Here is a 22,802-nt window from a genome sequence, read left to right as displayed (position 1 = left end):
TGCCCAAAAAATCTTAGCAAGTGAAAATATCTTGAATTTAGTCAAATTTATCTAGTATTTCCTATTTTAAGATTACAATAAACCACACGTAAGATTATTAAACCTATTTCTTGGATTTTTTTTGGAGGTATGCACAGGATCTAGTCTTCATGTAAATTCATGAGCCAACTAATCTAGAAAGTTACAGTATGCATGAATACATTTTGGGTGAGGGGCATGCTTAAGAGCAACTTCATATGTCTAACATAAAAAATCGCTGCCATGTGATACCTCTCTGTTACTCCATTAAAGGGACCCAGGAGACTTCCTGGCTCTGCACATCCTGTTCCTTCTCTCTAATTTGCATTCATCTGGACATGAGACACCTTAATGTCTAACATTCTGCCTTAAGCACTGAGAAACAACCCAGCGAGGAGTTTGCACAAGAAGCACAAATCAAAGACGCAGATTAAAGCACGGCGCAGGACTAAATTTAAACTTATCTGCAGTCGGTTTTTGGAGTCACTGGTTAAAATTGGGTGTGTGAATCACCGACTCCAGTATTTCAGCAGGGTTGACATTTACAGTAGAGTCCTCCTCCAGCACTGCAGTAAGGAGTAGTCGGAGCACTCGAGCCAGGAGGAAGGAGTGTGTGCGTCAGTGAGGGGGCACGCTGCCTTACTGTGGAAACATACACCAGTGAAAAACACGCCGAAATGTTCAGAGCTGTGAAACATCAGCCACAACACACACAAACACATACGTGCAGATAGCGGCTGGTCTGGGCTTGGCATTTGTGGTGTTCTCTTGGCTTCATGGAGAGTTTACTCTGTCATTATGGTATTATCCAATACAGCCTGTCTGGCCCTCAGGGAATCCCCTCTTTTCTTATATGCAACATCTAGAACTCATCAGACAAGCACCAGATACGGTGAAAAGATTGTCTCTCTCACACACACACACAAAGCAACAACTTAATACCATCTGGCACACACACTCTGATGACCACACCCTTACCACTGTCTGCATGCCCCCAGCTATACTCTACACAAATAACATCGCCGTTTGCTGTCGACGTCACTCTGAGATGGCTATCGGTGCAAATCAGACAATGGCACTGGTGATGTTGTGCTGCATAGCAACATGATGTTGATTTTTTTTTAATCTCCTGGAAATCTTTCAGCAGTTGCTGATTCCTGACTGCCAAAGCCTTACATTTCAAGACATACTATATTACGCTTATATTACATTATAAGAATAAGGTTACTAATTGTGGGGGGCACAGCGGCTTAGTGGTTAGCACGTTTGCCTCCAGGTTTGGGGGCTCAATTCCTGCCTCTGCCCAGCATGCATGGAGCTTGCATGTTCTCCCCGTGCTTTGGGGGTTTCCTCCGGGTATTCCAGTTTCCTCCCCCGGTCCAAATACATGAGTCTGATTGGCATCTCTAAATTATCTGTAGTTTGTAATTGTGCCCTGCGATGGGTTGGCACATCATCAAGTGTGTCCCCCGACTCGTGCCGGGAACAGGCTCCTCGCGACCCTGTGTAGGATAAGCGGTTCAGAAAATGGATGGATGGATAGAATCTTTTAGTTAAAAGTTCGTTTTTTAGTCCGGGTATATGAATATGTACATAATAAGCTACCTGCAGAATTGTGTTAGATTGATATGTACAGAATAGGAGGCCTTGTTGAAATTCCACGCAGACAGTAACCCTGTCAGGATCAAACCGTTGACTCTGGAGCTTTAAAAAACATTAGTTTATTTAGGCATTATTATTCAAAATGATACAAAACTTAATTAAGATCTGTACACAAGCCTTACTATTGGAGTTCATCGTGCTTTCCAGTGTAAGGTGCTGTTTTTCTTGCAGCAGTTTACAGTAGTTTCCATGCATGGAGGTGTCCTGGGAGATTAGGCTCCGGCAGCATTCTGTAATTCCAGCCTCTTTGTTCCACTCTTCTGGGGACAGCCAAGCAGGAGCTGGGCCACAGAGGAAGGCGCCAGGCGCACACAGAGTTTTCCAGGCAAAATTGGGACTTAAGGGGCCACTAAGAAAGTTGTGCTGCTCCGAGAGGGAATAAGGAGAGTGGCAAAGAACACAGTACCATACAACACGCAGCAGGCCAAGCGATGCATCAGTTTTACCAGGGAAATCACTTTTTTTTTTTTTTAAATAGAAGAAGAAGAAGAAGACAGACTTAACTGCTTCAGAGAAGGATTCAGGTTCTTAATCTGATTATTATTATTATTTATTATTTTTTTTTACAAAAAACAGCATGTAAAATTGCTGCCATTGTTGTTTAATGTTGCTGAAATTTAAACTAGTTTCTATTGGCTTTTACAGAGAGAGAGAGAGAGAGAGAGAGCAATGAAATGTACAATTCGATGCTGTTGAAGTCTGGCTTAACATGAAAACGCTTCTTTTGGGCTTTTTATTCCACAGCAGACTTTTCTTCTTTTTTTTTCGCCACACAAAGGTACTAATAGCAGGGGTTACACCACAAATTCATGTAAGATTCATTCCTCTTTATCCCTCTTAGAGCTCTAACTGAATAGGAATACATTATTATTGAAAAGCTAATGTGTTCTAAACAGACATGAATAAGTGGCACAATATTGATTTCTACCTCTGTGGAGTTTTGGGGGTTTTTTTTGCAGTGTTTTCAAGTGTTTCAAGGGGCATAGTGGTAGGATTCATAATAATAATAATAATAATAATAATAATAATAATAATGACAGTTTTGAGTAATTCTTGTAAAATCCAAAAGTAAAGTCCAGAAACATAATTTGGCTTTGAAGCAGACTCCAAACGTGAACAGAGCTACAAGAATACACTAAATATAGAGCGGAACTCAGACACTGTGTCCAGCATTACACACTTTTCCAAAAGCGCCGTGAGGCTTGACAGAGAAGGATCAACTGTAAGGTTTCTCTTAATCCCACTGGCTCAGGAGGGATACAGGATACCAGGAATCAGCAATAAACTATTAACATTTAAAACACACACACACACAATTTATTCAGATTAGTCTGTGGGTTGTATGCTTGAAATGCGAAATGCAAATGACCAAAATTAGAATAAAAGTAGACTGTTTACTTACTGAATCACATGACAGCTTTTAGTATTGCAGGGAGGGAAAAAAGTGTATCGAAAAATTTTAAAAATTGCAAGTAACAAAATGAACATAAATGATGTGTGTGATATTGAACGCTGAATTCTTGAATCTGATTGGTCAGGAGGCGTGCATTACTTGTGTATAACAGCGGCTCGGACAGCAGTTCCTGCGGTAATATGAACGACAGGTTTCCATTAATGAGCTCGTTCTAATACGTCATCGTTTCTATAGTAACAGCTCATTTACCAGATAGAGTTTCTTTTAAATGTTATTACTTACCAAAGAAAAAGGTATAACCATCGATACGGTGAGGCTTTCCGAAACGGGGAGTTTATTTAACGTTAACGGAAGGAGTCTCTAGTGTCAGCGCTTTGTAACACTCACACTTGAGTCGTTGTCTTTTCTTATCAAGCGTTTGTGAAGGACGCATGAGTAAAAACAGAGCAGAATGTGAATTAATGCGAGTATCTGCTCATACTATATATGGTGCAACGGCATTAATACAAAGTAATCATGAAGAGATCTTAAAATGAATTTAGCGTTAAGAAATGAAGCGCCAAAACGTCAGACACTGCGCCACACACCAAGCAGAAACCCGTTCAAAAAGGGTTTTTTTTTTTTCTCCCACTACACAGTAATTTGCATTTCACAGGGATTTAAACACATCTGAAGTGACAACTTCCATTCTGAAGTGGGCTCGGAGTAATTAGGAACATCTCTGGTTCTAATCCGATTAGCAAAACCAGAATTAATTCTAGGCTTCAAACAGGCTGCTTAAAAGACCCGTATTATATATTCGCTCGAATCTTTTCCATATCTGTCAAGTTCGACTCGCAGCAAACCGTGCGCACATGTGGAAGCGTTTTTTTGTTTTTGTTTTGTTTTTTACAGTACAATTCTGCTTTTATGATTCCTTCATAAAGGCAGGATCCTTTAAATAAAGAACAGATTGCATCTCTCCTCGGCCATTTAGCACACGCTTTGATGAGTGGCACCAGATCTGACTAACAAACGCTTCATGTCTGTCCTCGTTCACGTGGACATGAAGGCTGGACACTGTTTATTTCTCACGAGTGCGGATAGAGTTACAAGTGTAGCTCTTTATTAAGAGTGCAACAGTTCTCTGGAACAGTTCTCTGCTCCTACAGGAGGAAATGATTAATAGAAAGTGTTTCACGGCTGGACGGGATTCACGTGAAGACACAACGTGGATCGCTGCGAGAAGCATGATTTTGGATGCCACGGCCAAGAGTGTTGTTTCTGCGCTTCCTCTCCAAAACTAGGCCAATGTGTTTTTATTATTGCTGTAGTTTCCCTGTCATACTCATAGATTGGCAGAGGGAGTAGACCCACCCAGCGCCTCAGCGCCGACTGAACAAGGGAACCTCAGTAACATGGAGTCTAACATTAATCTGGAGAAAAGGAAACTGGAACAACACACAGCTGCTGGCCAGCCTGAGGAGAATCACATCCAATCGGCCCACCCCAGGTGGTCTCGACGACTCCTCCCTGCCGTTACTTACACTCACACAGGCACACAAAGCTTCTACCCAGATATCTTCTTAACTTTTCCTATACCTCATGGCAGTGCACACGCTCGTCTCAGATTTAACGCTCTCTCCGTGTATTCTGTCACTCGCTCAGTCTTTCAGCATGATTATGTAATCGCATAAACACGAGCAGGGTCTGCTTTGTGTCTGACGGAATAGCTTACAACACTCGCGAGTGCCAACGGCCTAACTCTTTAGACCTACAGATCGCCATGGTAACCTGCACACACGTTTGCAATGTTGTGAGAGATGGTGGTTAATTATTTAAATAAATATTCTGTAAATAATTTTTTTTAAAAAACAAGATGGTGCGAATAATCCCTGAAGAAAGGTTAAATTGGGTGTCACATGTTGGCAGCCAAGCGAAACCCCCCCATACACACACACACACACATAGAAAACCCCACACACACTTTTCCTGTAACTGTATGATTTACAGGGACGAGTGCCGAGTGTCCAGCGTTTCTGTTGGACGGCCGAGAAGCGGAATATGTGAGGCCAGGCACCAGGCTGACCTCATGCCATCCATCTTCTTTTTTAAGCCCTTCAAAGAGGCACAGCATGTTTGAGGTACGACGACTGGTATGAGTAGAAAAATACCTGTGCACTAGAGAAACCACAGTCATTTACCGCCGAGTACGGAAAAAAGGTCTCAGACATTCAAATGACCTGCAGGTCAAAATCACTCTCGGGTCTTCAACTGAAAAACAAACAGGTGAGTGTAAAGCAGTGTGTACGCCTTGGCTGCGAAATCTACGCACACATGCCAGGTGAATGTATTTCCAGCAAGACTGCAAAATCAGAACCAAGCATTTTTTTCGTGTGTGTGTGTGTGTAGGATGCCAAAGGAAGTCGTCAAAGCTTCAGATCAAAGTAGGAAGTTTTAGAGATGGGGAGCTCATAACATAAGGGCTGATGGGAAAGCAGAGGTGGAGAATGCTTGGCTCTGCATGAGGACCACACAGCACCGAGCTCGAGCGGCTCTGAGCTCACACTGAGAGAGTCGCTGGCTCATGGGCACCAGGAACCTACTCTGATTTATCTTATATCCATGCCAGTTCTCTGTACTGACTAATATAGCTGAAACAAGACCTTCTTAAAGCTTGCCAGATTCAGTTCTCGACGGATCTTAACGTGGCAAAATGGAGAGTTTGACCAGCACCAGGCTTCCCAACCCACTCGGACACCAAATATAAAAATGTACCGACATTATCTATATAATAGTGTGGAAAGTCCTATATGTAAGAAAGGTTTGATGATCTTGATAAGACCTATTTTTCTAGACACGTAGGCGCTAGAAAGAACGTTTGCACTGATATTCATTCACCTGTTACACCTGTTATTATTTCACTGTGTGAAAAATATAAACTGTCACGATTTCCCCTCGAGCTAGCGCTGTAGCATGCAGTGTGCTCGGAAACCTGAAGCGCGAGCTGATGCATGAGCTCTTAGCAAAAGCAAGTTTTGGCATTGGCACTTCATTGACATTGCCTTTGTTTACTTCCGACACATGCTTTTGTTATGGTCCTGTCTCCGCCCCTGTATCGTCACTGGTTGTTTGCCGTAGGTGTTACATCATTGTTCTCAGCTGTCTTGTGTTTCACCCCGATTACATTTGTCATTTAAACCTTTCGTGTCTCTTTGCACTTCAAGAAGTATTGAGTGTTATCACCGTACCAAGCGATTGTACCCTGTTCCTCATTTTCTTTCATGTTCTTTGATCTCGTTTCTCATTCTCGATTCTAGCAGTTTATGCCTGTTTGCCGATCGACTGACCCATTGCCTGTTTCTTGACCTCGCTATTGTCTCGTGTTTTGGATTTGTCTGCCTGTCTCTCTTTATTAAAAGCTCTTATCTGCACTTGCATACGTCCTAACCTTCATTACGTGGAAAACATGATATAAACGAACTCCTGTGCAACAGTGTCCGAGGAACACCGATTACTCTCCAAATTGTTTATTAGCTTCCCCCGCAGTGCTGGAAATCACCACCCACATAATCAGAATGAATATGTTTAGGGCTCAGACCTAATGTGGAAAGCTCAGGAATAGCATATAGAGTGTAGAGTATAGAGAGGATTGAGTATAATATATATGTATATATAAAATATGGAAAAATGTATGTAACATTCATGAAATGAATCCATACTGAAAATTTATTTTACAGTTAAAGTGATCACTGGTTACACAAAGTGTGAGAACCACCGACTTAACCAGTCATAGAAAAGAACAGGTTTGTGCTTTTGTAATATTTACCGAACCACTGAATCCTTTGGGCTTGGTTTATTTTTATTTACTTTTTTCAGTGTACCCTGAGCTTTTGTAACACAGAGATATTTTTAGTGTCTGTCTTTTTTAGCTTTCGTTCTTCCGATGTTTACCAGTGGCCAAAACGATGGTTACTCCAGGAGACTTACACACAGAAGGACAGTACGGTCACGCTAAAGGTCTAAGTACACACTGAGGTGGGCGCTCTGTGCACCAGAGCTGCAGCTGAGCGTAGAGCCCAAACCACCGGCATCGTCCACAGCTAAACATAGAGCAGAGCAAAGCCCAGGCCAGACTAGTGAGAAGCCAATTTCAGCTGGGAACCAAAGTGTACTCTTTCTACGAATGTAACACAGCATGCCCATCATTCCCCCCCAAGCTCCCCACCCCCCACGACCCCATATTTTTTTTTATTGCAGCTTGTCAAAAGGAAAGAAAAAAACACCCAGGAATCTTTCCCTTGTGGGCTCGTCTGTTAATTACCACCATGGCAGCACACTGTTTCTTCTCTCCGACAGACGAAACAGAAGAACTCAGCAGCGCTGTCTCATCCCCCTGTTTTCATATTTGGCTTTTAAATGATAATATTAATGTTCCTGAAATAGCACGTGTAGTGTTCAGGCCCACGTAATTACAGTCATTTGTCGTGTAGAATATCAAGTCTGAGCCGCAGGGGTTCGCTCTGGAGCACCTCGGCCATGTGGCGAGGCTGGGTCGTGTTATGAAACACATCAAAATTATACCGATGCAATTTTTGTCTGTTTTTGTAAAAAAAAAAAAAAAAGAAAATTTAAATAAAGAAAAAGTCACAACCTTTACAAAAAATAAATAAAAAATTATATATATATATATATATATATATATATATATATATATATATATATATATATATATATATATATAATAACCCATCTTAGACATCTTAGCAAGTGAAACTTGCATTTAATCATATTTATAGAATTTCCTACCGTATGATGACAATAAACCAAATGTACGACGATTTAAACCTATTTCCAGGCATTTCGACTCATTTGTCAGTCTGACTAATTCCACACGTTTTTACGTCTAGAAAGCAGAGAAGACAAAATGATATGAAAAGAATCGTTTGAAGAAGCATCTAAGGCCAAAATGAATCGATTTCGGTTTGTAATAATCTCATAATAAGAAATATTAGGGGAAAAAATTAAAGATATTTTCTCTTGATTACTAAAGAGATGGGTTTCTGCATTGATTCTATTCGACACATTATTAGATACAACCGACAATGGAAATGTGTGTGTGTGTGTGTGTGTGTGTGTGTGTGTGTGTGTGTGTGTAGGCAGCGTAGTGTGTGAGTAATTGTATCCTCTAATTGCATACGCAGCATGGCTTGTATTACTGTGAGTCAGTGATGATGCGTACCGTACCTCGTGATGTCAGCAGTGGGCCTTAACCTTGTATATGAGTATATGTATATATATATATTGAAATTCACTTCACTATCACTAGGAAGTCTTCAGAGGAAGTTAAACACGGGCCACATCTTCCCTGGCTGGAAGGTAACAAAAAGACACGTCCCCGAGAGCCGACTGTGAGGAACGAGAACGTACAACAACTCCATCTTTTTTTCTTCTTTTTTTTTTTTTTCCTCTGAAAAGCTCCGAAACTATCCTGGTGGATTGCTAAGACGTTTTTTGGGGGGAGAAGCATCTGTTCTTCATCACTAGAGTGAGTATTAGAATCTTCTCACAGGCTACAAACCTTTAATATTACATGAGTATTAATTATTTCCACTGAAAGATAACGTGATGAAGGATGAGATACCTGTATTTGTGACTCAATGCATATGGAGCTTGATCAGTGAGTGAGTGGGGGGAAAGTCTCCCTCTCTTTCTCGCTTGCTCTCTCTCTCTTTCTCTTTCTCTCTCTTTCTCTTTCTCTTTCTCTCTCTCTCTCTTTCTCTTTTTTTTCTCTCTCTCTCTTTCTCTCTCTCTTGCTCTCTTTCGCATTCTCTCTCTCTTTCTCTCTCTCTCTTTTTCTCTCTTTCTCTTTCTCTCTCTTTCTCTCTCTCTCTCTTTCTCTCTCTCTTGCTCTCTTTTGCATTCTCTCTCTCTTTCTCTCTCTCTCTTTCTCTCTCTCTTTCTCTCTCTCTCTCTGTTTCTCTCTCTCTCTTTCTCTCTCTCTTTCGCTCTCTCTCTTTCTCTCTCTCTTTCTCTCTCTCTCTTTCTCTCTCTCTTTCTCTCTCTCTCTTTCTCTTTCTCTCTCTCTCTTTCTCTCTCTTTCTCTCCCTCTTTCTCTCGCCAATTTCGATTGTTTGAGACGATTTTGCTGTCGAGTGTTTGAACGCAGTTGCGATAGAGACGATCCTAAATCAACACGTTTCCGTGTACGATCTGTAAGTGATGTGGCCAGGCAGACGAGCAGCACGCTGAATCGCATGCCGTGGGGGGGGAAGGGGGGGTTCTGTTGCTTCACATCATGTCACTGAGCCATAATTCATGCTCCGTTCCAGACTGAATTCTCCTGTCTTGCGGAACGTGTGCTGAAAGCCAGCTTCACTAATTCAGTGCAGAGCACTGTTCGCCTGTTACTCAACCCACACTCGGCGAGTCGTGTCTGCCAGGAGAATGCACCAACAGTCAGACACAGAGTTGTTTAATTAAGAAAGATAAAGGAATGCAGGAGGATCCGGTGAATTCGGTAGTCATGTTGTGGCCCAGGTGATCTATGGGGTTGCGATTCAGCTGGAAGGCTCTTCTTCATTGCCTTTGGATTCTGGATGTGTAAAAATAAATAAATAAATAAATAAAAATTATAATACAATTATAATGAAATTTATCAAGTATTTTCTATTTTAAGACTGAAATAGTTTTACGAAATATATACAAGACATTTCAGTGTCCTTACTGAATTGGCGGATTTTTCCGAGCTGAAATGGATAAAACCATGTCTAGAAATAGGCTTAACAGCCTTATATGTGGTTTATCTTACAACTTATCTTATAAAATACTAAATGCACGTGACTATATTCAAGATCATTTCGCTTGCTTCGCTAGCATTTCGTGCAGTGTCTGCCTGCATCTTAAATATGGCCGAACGTATTGAATTAATACGTACGATTGCTCGGCCTCTATATATTCGGCCTGTGCTCGTTTTAAACTCCAGATTTTCTTATTACATAGGCAGATCGTCCCGTTGGGTTTTTTTTTTTTTTTTTTTAATATTTTAAATGAATTTAAAACGATTTTTTAAAAAATGGTTCACCAAGAGAACAAGAACAATTTCAAGCTTAGTGACTTTGTTATAAACTTAGTTATATTTGGTTTATTGTTATCTTAGAACAGGAAAAAGTAGATAAAGTGTGACTATTAAATATTCAAGCGCATTTTTACTTGCTGAGTGAAAACCACATGCAACTGAAGGATTTTCGAAGGTCTTTTGACCCGGACTTAATTATTGACAGTACAGTACACGCACCTTAATGAACAACAACAACAACAACAACAAAAAGGGCATGACTAGAAATCGGTTTAATCATTTTATATTTGCTTCATTTCAATCTTATAATAGGAAATACCAGATCAATTTGACTATTTTAAAGATATTGTTTGCAGGGAGAAAATTGATTAAAAGCAGACCTTTATGTTGTATCGCTGCTGTTTTGATGAAGCTTCACCAGCTTTCCTGACTTGTTCTCCACCGGTTTCTGGAGAACAGGAAAGACTTCTTTTTTTCCCACCTGTTTCTATGCAGGTAATGTAGACGTTTTAGTGAACTCGAATGAGTGTTGTTTTTTGTTTTCTGGGGGTTTTTTTTCCCCTTTGCAAATGTGAACCGCTTTATACGACGTATACAGTAAGTGGTGAAAGGACCACGTGGACTGTAAGAGGGAACAGGCGGGATGAGCGTTTAGTACTGTAGATCGGGTCAACACCAGAAGATCTTACAGGAAACATCGTATAGGGGGGAAAGGGGTCATAAAAAGCCAGAGACTGCACTACTTTGCACTCTGCTGCCTTACTTAGGGGAAAATCGTGTGTCAAGAAGAATGAAAGTCTTCAATTAAAAGAGTTGCAGTCTGTTTGCTATTATACTCTAGCATGTAAAAAACCCATAAATTAATTATTAAATAATAATAATAATAATAATAATAATAATAATAATAATAATAATAATAATAATAATGTCAAGTATTTTACATTGCAAAAATAAATAAATTAATTAATTAATTAATTAATAATAACAATAATAATAATAATAATAATGTCAAGTATTTTGCATTGCAAAAATAAATAAATAAATAAATAAATAAATAAATAGATAGAACACATATTGTCCAGAAGCTTGTGACTGATGCGCTGTAATTTGGTAAAATGCATAAATGGTAAGGGGCTCCACAAACATCGATGCACATGAATTATCTTAAAAGCAGGAGTGCAAAAATATATCGTGACGCCTGAAGCAATCTTCACAAAAGAAGATTATTATTATTTTTTTTTTTTTTTTTTTTTTAGGAAGTGTGCGATTACAGATGTATCTCTTGCAGCGATAAACAAGCAAATCTGGGAGGTTCGTTTAAAATGTGGTCTATCAGCATGTAACCGTGCGACTCGAAGCCTCTCTAATGTTTTAAAGGCGCCTATGGGAAAGCTGAATGAGCGTGTCTGCTGTGTGCGCTGGCAAGTCCGGCTCGGTGGAATTCCTCGCATTCTCTTGACGTGTCTGTGGGTGGGATGCGAACATACGCTAAGAGCAAGCCATGAAAATCAATGTACGTATCGCTAGAAGATCAGGCTGACCCTGGGAAGATCGGATAACGATGCGATCGGATTAACTCGGTTATCATCAGTGTGATCGAGCGCGTTCTAACCATGTGTGCGTGTGTTACTGTAACCGTAATGTCTTTTTAAATGAAATCAGCTGCAACAGTTTGCACTGGCATGAGGGAATTTGTGCTGCCCAATAATCTTGAAAATCCCCGAGCAAAGGCTTTTACACAGCAGGCACAGACTTATATTTATTTATTTATTTTCCATGGCATGTCAGAGCTGTTTTGGAGAATATTTTGGCTCTTGCGGGGTCCTGGAGTCGGTCCAGAACATTAGCCAAACGTTCATAAGGAGGCAATGCTCTAATCCTGGATGAGCGCTCAGCGCCGCCGGATTATTCGGCCCGATGACGGGTGGGTCGTGCCGGGTTTTTTTCAACCCTTCTGATTAAAGCAGGACAGGGAAAGTGGAGAAACGACGAAATGGAAGGATGGTGTGTAGCCCCCAGGTTTGGACCGGAGAGCTCTTCTGTGGAAACGCAGGAAATGACAGGACGTGGGTGCGATCATGGGAAGAACCTTGGTACCCCGAATGACGCTTCCCTCAGAGCAGGGGCACGTTCTGCTTTAAAAGGTCGTATAGAGAAGACAGCAGGAAGTCCTTGGGTGCATTTTGCTCAGTTTGAGAGCCAGCTTGCCTCAGGAGAGCACTTAGGTATCTCTCCAGCTGAGTTACAGTGAGGGGCAGGAATGTTTCCTATAAACAGCCTCCAAATTCAAAGCTGCGTGTCCAGCTCTCTGGAGCAATTTACTATGTGGGAGTTCAGGCCAAAAATGTATGAAGCCGCGTGGGTCGCTATTAATGAAAACTTTCCAAGGATGACACAAAGGTTTGGATTTTTTTTTTTTTTTTTTGTCCCTGTCGCCTTTTTCCGTCGACGAACATCACGGTGCTGTAGAAAGCGACGACCCGGCGGTTTTATCTGAATCCTAAAGAGCTCTACTCAGATTCGGTTCCGACAAAAAATTTCTGACCTCCGACTGGGAGAAAAACAAACGAACGCCTCCACGACTTGGACTTCCACGACGCTGCAGATTCCGTCGAATCAACACGGCCGCCCCCAACACGGACAGTAAACACTGCGGCACTGTTTACCTTTAAACGAGTCCTACTGTATATACAAGACATGATCGCTTGCTCGATCTAAAATGCTGCCTTTACAGCTCACTGTTTGAGGAGGATACATCACTCATCACAGTTAGCAGGTTGACTGACCTCGTCACTTTGTCGCAAGTCGAACGCAGCGCTACGTTCGGACGTTGTGGAATTAACGCCAACTTCCTGGTAGCAGAAAATGTCATCAGGTTTAGTCTCAAAGGCAGAAGGAAAAAGTCGAGATGAAAGGCTGCGTATCCGAGCGAGTCTAATCCGCGAGTCTATGCGCGTCACACACAAAGGCTTTTTCTGCTTCTCGAGCTGTAGACGAGAGCAAAATGCCGAAGAAGGCTCGAGAAGACGTTTTACGATCTTCGCGAGTGGAAATATCTCGATTACAGTCCGATCGATCTGCTATTTCCAGTTATATGACTGAAATAAACCAAAGACCTGATTACTAAACCTATTTCCGGTCATTATTTACTCCTTTCATGTTTGAAATAGACTTATTGGTGTTCTTAGTGTTCCGGTGGCAGAATGATCTCCCACTAGCCTTTTAAAAAGCTTTTAAACACTTTAAATCAGTAACAAACGTCTAAAACGAATACTTTTACTTGTTTTATCGAATTGTGGTAATTGTGGAAAAACTCGATATATTTGCTATAGTCGAGATATTTTCACTTTATAAGAAGGAGTACAAGGACTGCAGGAAGTGGAGGTGCTGAGGGTTTGACCTTGCTAAATGCTAAAATTAGCATACTAATACAGTATATACAGTAGATATACAGTGCAGGTGACATGTAGACGTAGTACGCTGCTTACTATTCCAGCGCCCTCAAACGTAAACCGCCTTCCTGCGTCCCTGTCAGACGATATTAAAATATAAACCATCGCGACTCCTGTAAAATTCTATTCTGTACCGTGGGTTTTAGTGAAGTAAGACTTTGACATAACGCACAGCGTAACAATTCCTCGTCCGGGGTTCACTAATTCATCCCGAAATGAATTTTTTTTTTAATGGCTCGAACATGCGCCAAAGAAATATCCCATCGTTAACGGCTCTCTAGTCTGTCGTATACGTCACCGGTGAGAAATAAAGAAATACGAGGCAACAACCCCGACGCGCTCGTTTCTAACGAGGCCTGGGCTCCTCACACCGTTTATCACGTGCTCTAAATTGGCTCTTCGGGGTGTAAAGAATGCCGTGAATTCCCTTTAAAGCGTGTCTTCAGAAATCTCGCACCTTTTTTCGCACGCGCTACCACAGATGGGTCTCTTCTCGTTTGTGGGACGCATTAAACATATTTCACGTCTAGCTGAAATGCTCCTTGGGCGCCACCTTCTTGCCACATCTGGCCTCTCTTTCTTCTTCCTGAAACACACACACACACACTCACTTCTACACAAGGATCGACTCTTTGTGAGGGCTCCCCGAGTCATAACCTCCCCTCCCACTCTTCCTCTCTTCCTTTCCACCCCCCTTTTCCCTCCCTCCCTCTCTCTCTCTCTCTCTCTCTCCCCTCGTTCACTCCCTCAACCTGCACTCAGACAGTTGTGCATAAACTTTCCCATCACTGCGCTGGTCCACAGCCTCCTCTATAACAGGCTGGAGCGCAGCCTCAGGCAGCAGAAGAGAAGAGAGACTGCCTTGCTCAGATCACCTGGAGAACACACACACACACACACACACCTCACATCACAACTCATCACATAGCCTCTGGATTCCTTCTGGCTCCGTTCTGGTTGAACTTTCAATGAGTTCAGTGGAGATAAGAAGAGAGAAGACGAGGAGTTTTTCTCGACACACGTCCGGAGTGTTGGTTTGGTGAAACCGAAAAGAAGACGTCAACATCTGGGGAGGGGTGGGGGGGGTCACTGCTCGATTGGCGCTCGGTTTTATTTCACAGCAGCCTGGACACTTTGACTGAACTTTGCCAGTCTTTAAGTACTGAGAAGACAGAAGCAAGAGGCCAGACTGAGAAAGAGACATCGTTCTTGGGAGAGTAAGTTCTGTGTGTGTGTGTGTGTGTGTGTGTGTGTTGTCTTTGAGCTGACTTGGGTTTTGCAAAGTTTTGTTGTGGCCCAGAGGACTCGCTGGAATTGTTCTTCTTTTTCTGGTTCGAGTTAGACGCGTGCGTCTTTTTTCCTCGACTCGTTCTCATAAAGCAGTGCAGGAAAACACCCCCCCCCAAAAAAAAAAAAAAAAAAAAAAAAAAAACAACAAAAAACAACCCCAACACAGCCATTCATTTTCGTGGTTTTAAAATCAATTCTTCCGTTGTCTGTTTGCCTGTACACCCCCAATTTAGCAACACAATGAACAAGAAGAAGTGGCCAGAAGTTACATTTCCGTTTACCGTGCCAAGTTTACAGATGATTCAGATACTGAGAAACGATGCGTCCTCAAGCACGTGGGCTCGGATCCTTATCTAACGTTTGTGTGTGTTTTGTTTTTGTTTGTTTTTTGTAGGTTACAAGGATGTTGTGTTCAAGGAGGATTCTGCAGCAGTGGTGTTTGGCTGTGTTTTTATTGTGTTCTCCTGTGCCACACTACGGCAGGCCCATCGACGCCCTCAGCAACAGAATGTAAGTCAATGCGCTTTAAAAAAAAAAAAAAAAAGATGCCGTGTGTGTGTGTGTGTGTGTGTGTGAGAGAGAAAATTCTTCAGACTATAAATAAAACGAAATAATTGTTTTATTTTTTTTTTTCTGCTGCTCTTACTTACGCTGTCTCACCTGTCGAAGAGTGCGGTGCGAGCGTGACGTGGGTGGCTGAAGCAGGATGGAAAATGTGCTCATTTGGAGATCGTGCTAGGAGTTGTTTTCATTGCTAGCACCCACCTGTGTGTTTACTTAGAGTGGGGTGGGGGGTTAAGCAGTGAGCGCTCCATCCGACGGAACGCTCTGACGCCCTCCACCTCTCCACCTTTCCCGCTTCTCAGATCACTCCCTTCTCGGCTTGTCGGGCCGTGACTCAATTTCCGAATGTGTCAGTTGCCATCCGTTTCTACCCTCGGATGTGCCACAAGGGGCTCGCTGTCTGATAGAGAGTGGGCTTACAGAGAGGAAGGAGCAGCAGAGGTGAGGAGAGAGAGAGAGAGAGAGAGAGAGAGAGAGTGCTGATGCCGGACTAGGCGGCGGCCCAAGCTAAACGCACTCTCCTGCTGGAGTACATTACGCCGAGTCGAGTAAATGCGCTTTCATGTCCGGCGCAACCCCCGGCCAGGGCCCAGGATGCAAAACATAGTTTTCTGGAGAGAGCCATTTGCTTTGGAAAGCTAATCTCCCATAATGCTCGTGCACTCCTTGGCCCTGCCTGCGCCGCGCCGCGCTGGTTTAAACCTCCAATCAGCTTTTAATGAAGCGTCAGAGAGAAACAGAATGAGGGTGTGTGACAGTGTGTATATGTCATGATTCATGGGTTTGGGGGAAAACCTGTGTTTGTGTTACAGAGAGAGAGAGAGAGAGAGAGAGAGAGAGAGAGAGATGTTTGTCTTTGCCTTTGCCTTTGCTCGTCCTGTTTTCTCGAATTTTGCTCATACTGGGAGAATTCCACAGCATTAATGTGATTAATGTATCATATAAATGACGTTACAAACCGCACAGACAAATGTGTGCACTTGGTGGGATGATACAGTCGACTTTCTGCATGAAGTAGCACACACACACACACACACACACACACACACACACACACACACAGACTGCATGTCTGCTGACTAAAATCCGCTGTGCGCTCTGACTGAGCTCGTTTTCATAGTTTTTGCATTACAGGGAGGATCTGTTGGAGCTGTCGTGTTGATGCAGGATCGAGCTCTGGGCTGATTCATATGTCTGTGTGTGTGTGTGTGTGTGTGTGTGTGTGTGTGTGTGTGTGTGGTCTGTTCTCCCATACAAGCAAGTTCCAAACATGTTTGTTTGTTGATGGTGGAAGGTGATGACTGGTTGTTGGACGAGGCCACGGGTGGCGTGTCCCGTCGCCAAAGACTGCGATGCGTCATTTCACCTTTGACCTCGGAACACTCTGACTTCTCTCGTTACTCCGCCACCTACTCTGAGTGCACTCTTCTTTAAAGGAAAAGACTCCATAAACAGTTCCTGCTGGATCTATTAATCAGCAGTGATCACTGCCAGGACAATGGAAGCCTTTTTGTTTTTGTGTTGTTGATTTTTTTGTCAGAACTAGGGATAGGGTTAGGGTTAAGTATAGGGTTAGGGTTAAGTATAGGGTTAGGGTTAAGTATAGGGTTAGGTTTAAATATAGGGTTATGTTTAGGGTTAGGGTTAGGGTTAAGTTTAGGGTTAGATTAGGTTTAGGGTTAGGGTTAAGTTTAGGGTTAAGTTTAGGGATAGGTTAAGGGTTAGGGTTAAATATAGGGTTATGTTTAGGTTTAGGGTTAGGGTTAAGTATAGGGTTAGGTTTAGGGTTAGGGTTAAATATAGGGTTATGTTTAGGTTTAGGGTTAGGGTTAAGTATAGGGTTAGGGTTAGGGTTAAATATAGGGTTAGGTTTAGGGTTAGGGTTAGGTTAAGTATAGGGTTAGGTTAAGGGTTAGGGTTAAATATAGGGTTATGTTTAGGTTTAGGGTTAGGGTTAAGTATAGGGTTAGGGTTAGGGTTAGGGTTAAGTATAGGGTTAGGTTTAGGGTTAGGGTTAAGTATAGGGTTAGGTTTAGGGTTAGGGTTAAGTATAGGGTTAGGTTTAGGGTTAGGGTTAAGTATAGGGTTAGGTTTAGGGTTAGGGTTAAGTATAGGGTTAGGTTTGGTGTTAGGCAGAACTAATGCAGTCTCACCCCATATTAGTCCTGACAATAACCTCTAACAGACTAAACTCTTTGCTTTAGCGGAGGATATTAAAGTATCACGTAGAGGGAGCTGGATCCGGACAGCGCAGGTCTTTCATCGGGATCCACTCGAGGTCTTTTTATCTACGTGGGGGCTCGCGAAACATCCAAAAGGGGCGTTTTCCGTCTATAACAAGCTTATGCTGACAAGCTGGCGTCGTTGACAGTCTGCCATCGAGCACAATACCTCCCGCTGGAGTTGAAACTGGCCGCGTTCCAAGTCGGCCCGAGAAGATCAAACACACATGCGGAGGAACGTTTTCTGAAAGCGTACACATTACATTACAGGGCCAATTACAGGACAATCCTACCAGCACTCGATTAAATATATATATATATATTAATTTAAATAACACAGTAAACATCTTCACGTCTTCAGGTGGACCAAAAAACAACAACTTCCACGTGCACACTTTTCCCCCCCTCCCTCACTTCCTATCTTCTTATGAAGTGAGCTTCTTATTCAATGTAAACCAAAAAAAAAATATCAATTTTGCCCAATTGTAATGCGCTGAAGTTAGAAATAATTACGTCTGGGTCGTTTATCATGATAACAAGCTGACGCTGTGCCTCCACACGCTCTTTCAGCACATAATGGAGCCTTTCGATCCCATGTCCGTGTCACCCCCCAATTCCCCCGCCCTTTAAGTATACAGTCAGGTATTGGATATTTTCAGACCAGACCAATCAGACTCTTTATCATTCCTATCTAGGTCAGACAAATCAAAACTATTCGGTTTACATCATGTGCCGAAGCTGTGGGGAAATATCCGTCATGTAGCAGTCTACAATACGAACGTATCGAGCTCATGGTTGTGTATCTTCTCGTGTCTTGTGTGTAACGCAGTCTGCTCGTACTCGGGGCCGTTTGAAACCAAGTACAAGGGCTTCTTGTTTGTGTGTATGTGTGTGTGTGTGTGTGTGTGTGTGACATTCAGCTATTACCCTTTGACTTGTCAATTTATTCCCAGAACAGCTAGATTCTGGCTTTTATAAAGCAGTGCTTAACGCTTTCGTAAACTATTCCGGACACGTTTTGGGATGATACACTCGAATACTTCGAATACTTCTCTACGAGATCGCTTTAACAGAACGGTTGGGAAAGAGCCATGTTTACACCTCTGTAGTTTTTTTGTAGCACTTTACCTGATTCCCGAACGGTAGATTATATAGTCTGAGGAAGAGATTTTTTCACACTGGGTTTGTTTGAACAGACTATTGTGGCGTGATCGTGGAGGGAATACGAAGCCGCTCGGGATTCATCCATCAGCTGGTTTCAGCTGAGCGCGGATGGTTAAATGTGAACAGATATAAAAGAGGAATGTTGTGAGTATGACTTGACTGAAATTGTCCTGATATGACCAGTCCATTCGTCACTTTTAATAGCTCGCGTCTTACTTCGCTGCCACCTACTGGTAACTCTGATGCACGCCTTGCTGCTCTGTCTCGGCTGCAGGAGATCAGGGGTCAGACCCACCGCCGCTCTCTCTCTCTCTCTCTCTCTCTCTCTCTCTCTCGCTCTCTCCCAAGTGAACGAGTGAATATTTTGAAATAGCCCTGAATTTATGCTTTACTTTGGCACATCGAAAGCACCAGCGCTGTGATATGTGTAATTGTTTCAAGACATTTGGACCGTGTGCCCAGTATCCCCAAAAAACTGCACACGATAGCAGATGGCTTTTTCAACTGCAGAAGCAATGGTCAGAGGTACAGGCACCTGGACTGCGATTAGATGCAGAATGCTAAACAAGTTTAGGCTGCCTGTCGACGTCCGAATCATGTTTCCTCTGAAGAAGGTTCCGTGTGATTACTGGCGTTCGCCCTCGCGCAGGAATGCGCCGCTCGAGACAGCTCTTCTGTACCGCGTTTAAAACTCCGAGTTAGTTGTTCGAAGGACGTCTCGAAACGGTTAAACACCCCCAGCAGGTCATTCCACGGCACAGCGCGTTATTTAAAGGCATTTCACATCATCACTCAGTGATTTATTATGGTTAGATGAAGGGATCTGGAACTGTCGAGTCTTTTGGGGGAAAGGCTGAACAAGGCCCAAGGCCAAGGACCGAGTTTCGCAAGGTCGAAACGACGAGAGAGTCGATTTGGCACGGCGTTGATCCTGTGGATTCGAGTTCAAATGCGCCATGTTGGGGTTGGATTATTATTATTATTATTATTATAATAACGATTATGATTAAGACCAGACGCACACAACATTTGCTTACATGTCATGGATCACTGCGAAAGAAATCCATGCAGAGTCGCATACAAAACCCCATCGGGTTGGATTTTAAAATGATGCTGCTTGGCTCAGATTTTTCAATTCACCCTCACCACCCCATCCCCCTCCCCCCCTCTCTCTCCCTCAGGAAGCGGTCAGTGACGCATGCCCAGCTGATGCACGACAAGGGTCGAACTCTGCAGGAATTCAAGCGGCGCATGTGGCTGCACGAGTTGCTGCATGAGGTGCATACAGCCGAGCTCCGTGAAGTGCAGCAGCGCGGCGGAGTCAGTGGCGGAGGCGGGGCTGTCAGTGTCGGCGTTCCCATGGGCGTAGGCGTGGGCGTGAGTCTGAGCCCAGGCACGGCTAACCCTAAGCCCGCTGGCGGCACCAAGAACCTCCCAATCGGCTTCAGCCCAGAAGACGAAGAGGGCACTAACCTCCCACAAGAGACCAACAAGTCGCAGATCTACAAAGACGGAGCGCCCAAGGCCGGGATGAAGAAGAAGAAGAAAGGAAAAGCAGGAAAGCGGAGGGATGGCGAGAAGAGGAAACGGCGAACCCGTTCGCTGAACAGACCCATGGCTATCGAACCAGACAACGGCTTCCACCTGGAGCGGCGAATACACACGGCCCAGCAAGCAGCAGCAGCGCACTAGAACACTGTCAGTCTCTGACAACGGTAAAGCCACCTCAAAAGTCCTCCCATTTCTACAAGAAATACCATCTCAGAGAGCAAATACCTCTTGAATAAAGTCAAATGTATCTGGAATCTCCTCCTATAAGATTACAGCAAACCAGATATAAGATTATTAAACGTTTCTAGCCACTGAGAATTCGTTTCAAGCTTCTTCTTCTTCTTCTGTTGGCAGATCATTGAAATGAGCACAAACGATCTGCCAACAGAACGAAACGATTTCAAGCTTCAGTTTAAAACGAGTGCAAAAGTCTAGAAATCGGTTTAATAAAAGCCAAACCTGACTCTATTCGAGGTATTTCTGCTTGATGAGTGACTGACGTCATCATTTTGCTTCGGTTTCACAAACCCCTGTCGTTTTGAATACTTTATGCAGTCATGTTACTCTTGAAGATTTCACCAAACGTCACCTGGGCTTTAAAAGTTGAAGTTTTAAACAGTTTAGGTAGAATAGTTTTTCATTCATGAATTGTAGAAAGTAAAATGGGGCTGTTTGAGTAGAAATACTACTTCCTTGAGGCTAACATCTTATGCTTCCATGCACACACACACACACACACACAAACACTCCACGTCCATTTCCATGCTTCCGCACAGAGGAAGTGCACGCTGTTTGATGTCGAGTGGAAGGCTTCGGTTCGGGATCAGTCAGGCTTTCCATGTCTCCTTTGCATGATTGCAAACACCTGTACAGATTCCCCCTGAAGAATCCACTCGGCCGGCCCCGAGGAGTTAGAACTCGCCCACCTAATCGACCGATCATAAAAGCGTCCACCCAGCCTCCGTTAGAGACCGTACATCGCGCTATAAACAGCTGCAGAGCCGCGTCCTCTGTCTCGCTGACCCCGTGTCTTTCTGTTTTTGTCTTTCAGATTCCAAAGGACATAATAGGACATTTCTACATGGACACCAAAACGCTCGTGTCGCGGTATTCACTGTAACGGTGATAGTCGGAAGAGTTGCTAGCAAAAAAAATATATATATTTATTGTATGTAAATATTCTCGATTTAGTGATAAACGAATAATAAAGATAAGGATGAAACATTATCCCGTTGCTCTGTCGGGCTATAGATTTTGATCTTTGTGAATACTTTGCTTTATTCTTTTTTTTTTTTTTTTTTCTTGTTTATATATATATATATATATACCTATACCTATAATTATCGATGTCAGATTTGCAGTAATTTATTTTGTTTGAATGATGTATTTATTTTGTAAAGGTATCAAGGTGCTGCTGACCTTTTTATATTTTTGTACCATAATGCACTTTAGATATATAAACATAAATCTATCTACAAGTAATGCCATTAATTGACTTATTTTGTGGTTATATGAATGAAGAAAACAACAACCTTCCTCTTTTTTTTTTTCTTCTTTTTTTCTTTTTTTTTTTTTTTTAAGCCGTATCTCTGTCTAGTTGTTTGTCTTCTCGCTTTGGCGTTCATTTGTTTTTGTTTTTCTTCGCTGCTGACCTGGACGTCGCACGTGTCGTCCGCATATTCAGTCCTAAGAACACTAATGTACTATATGATTTATTTTCATTTACACCAGTACACGTTGTACATAAACAGCACACACGCTCTTCACTGAACTCATGTTCCTTGGCACTTGCACTGACTAAACAATCCTGTATTGAACGGATTAAACATCTGACAGTCATCACGCATTGCCCTGAGTCCTGTGTGTGTGTGTGTGTGTGTGTGTGTGTGTGTGTGTCTTTGTGTGTCTGCAGTCTAACCATAAAATGTTTACAGTGAATATAAATTCTTCAAATTTGATCACAAAAAAAAAACCCTTGATTTTACACATACACAGAAAACACTGTGTACGTGAGAGCACTTTATGTGTGTATAAGTGGGTCACAAATGCAGCAATAACATTTACTACCAAAGGCAAAAAAGATGCCTAGTTGACTTCATTTAATGAACATATTTCAAGCTGTTTAAAAATCCGAGTAACAAACATTACACTATTTTACAAAAAGAAAAGAAAAAAAACGACACCATCGGGATGAACACGGACCGATTAGCAAGCAGTAAGCATAAACAGAGATAAGTGCTACTGAAGATCCGGTCTTGTGTTACAGTTCTGCCTTTCATCCACCGTACCTCCAGACTGCTCGTCTCTACTGCTGTCTCGAGCCACATGAAAGTATGCGCTTCGGAAAGCAAAGTGGGTGTGTGTGAGAAGCGAAGTGGAAAGAAAAGTTTGCGCGAGGTGAACGGACC

General features: G+C 42.7%; 1 protein-coding gene across 2 annotated transcripts; it reads left to right on the top strand.

Moving 5' to 3' along the window:
* Window positions 1-8,391: 8,391 nt before the first annotated feature.
* On the top strand, window positions 8,392-22,233 carry pthlha (parathyroid hormone-like hormone a). Of its 2 annotated transcripts, none has more exons than XM_047159974.2 (4): window positions 8,392-8,621; window positions 15,288-15,403; window positions 20,025-20,558; window positions 21,446-22,233. In XM_047159974.2, exons 2-3 carry the CDS (start codon window positions 15,297-15,299, stop codon window positions 20,533-20,535), a joined length of 618 nt encoding a protein of 205 aa, XP_047015930.1. In that variant the 5' UTR covers window positions 8,392-8,621; window positions 15,288-15,296; the 3' UTR covers window positions 20,536-20,558; window positions 21,446-22,233. The 2 variants fall into 2 exon arrangements, with proteins under 2 accessions (XP_047015930.1, XP_017340134.1); XM_017484645.3 differs by lacking the exon at window positions 8,392-8,621 and adding an exon at window positions 14,326-14,820.
* Window positions 22,234-22,802: the final 569 nt, after the last annotated feature.

This window comes from Ictalurus punctatus, chromosome 14 (genome assembly GCF_001660625.3).
Source record: "Ictalurus punctatus breed USDA103 chromosome 14, Coco_2.0, whole genome shotgun sequence".
Classification (NCBI taxonomy): Eukaryota; Metazoa; Chordata; class Actinopteri; order Siluriformes; family Ictaluridae; genus Ictalurus; species Ictalurus punctatus.
Note: the sequence above shows the minus strand (reverse complement) of the source record. Positions and strands in the feature narration are given on the sequence as shown.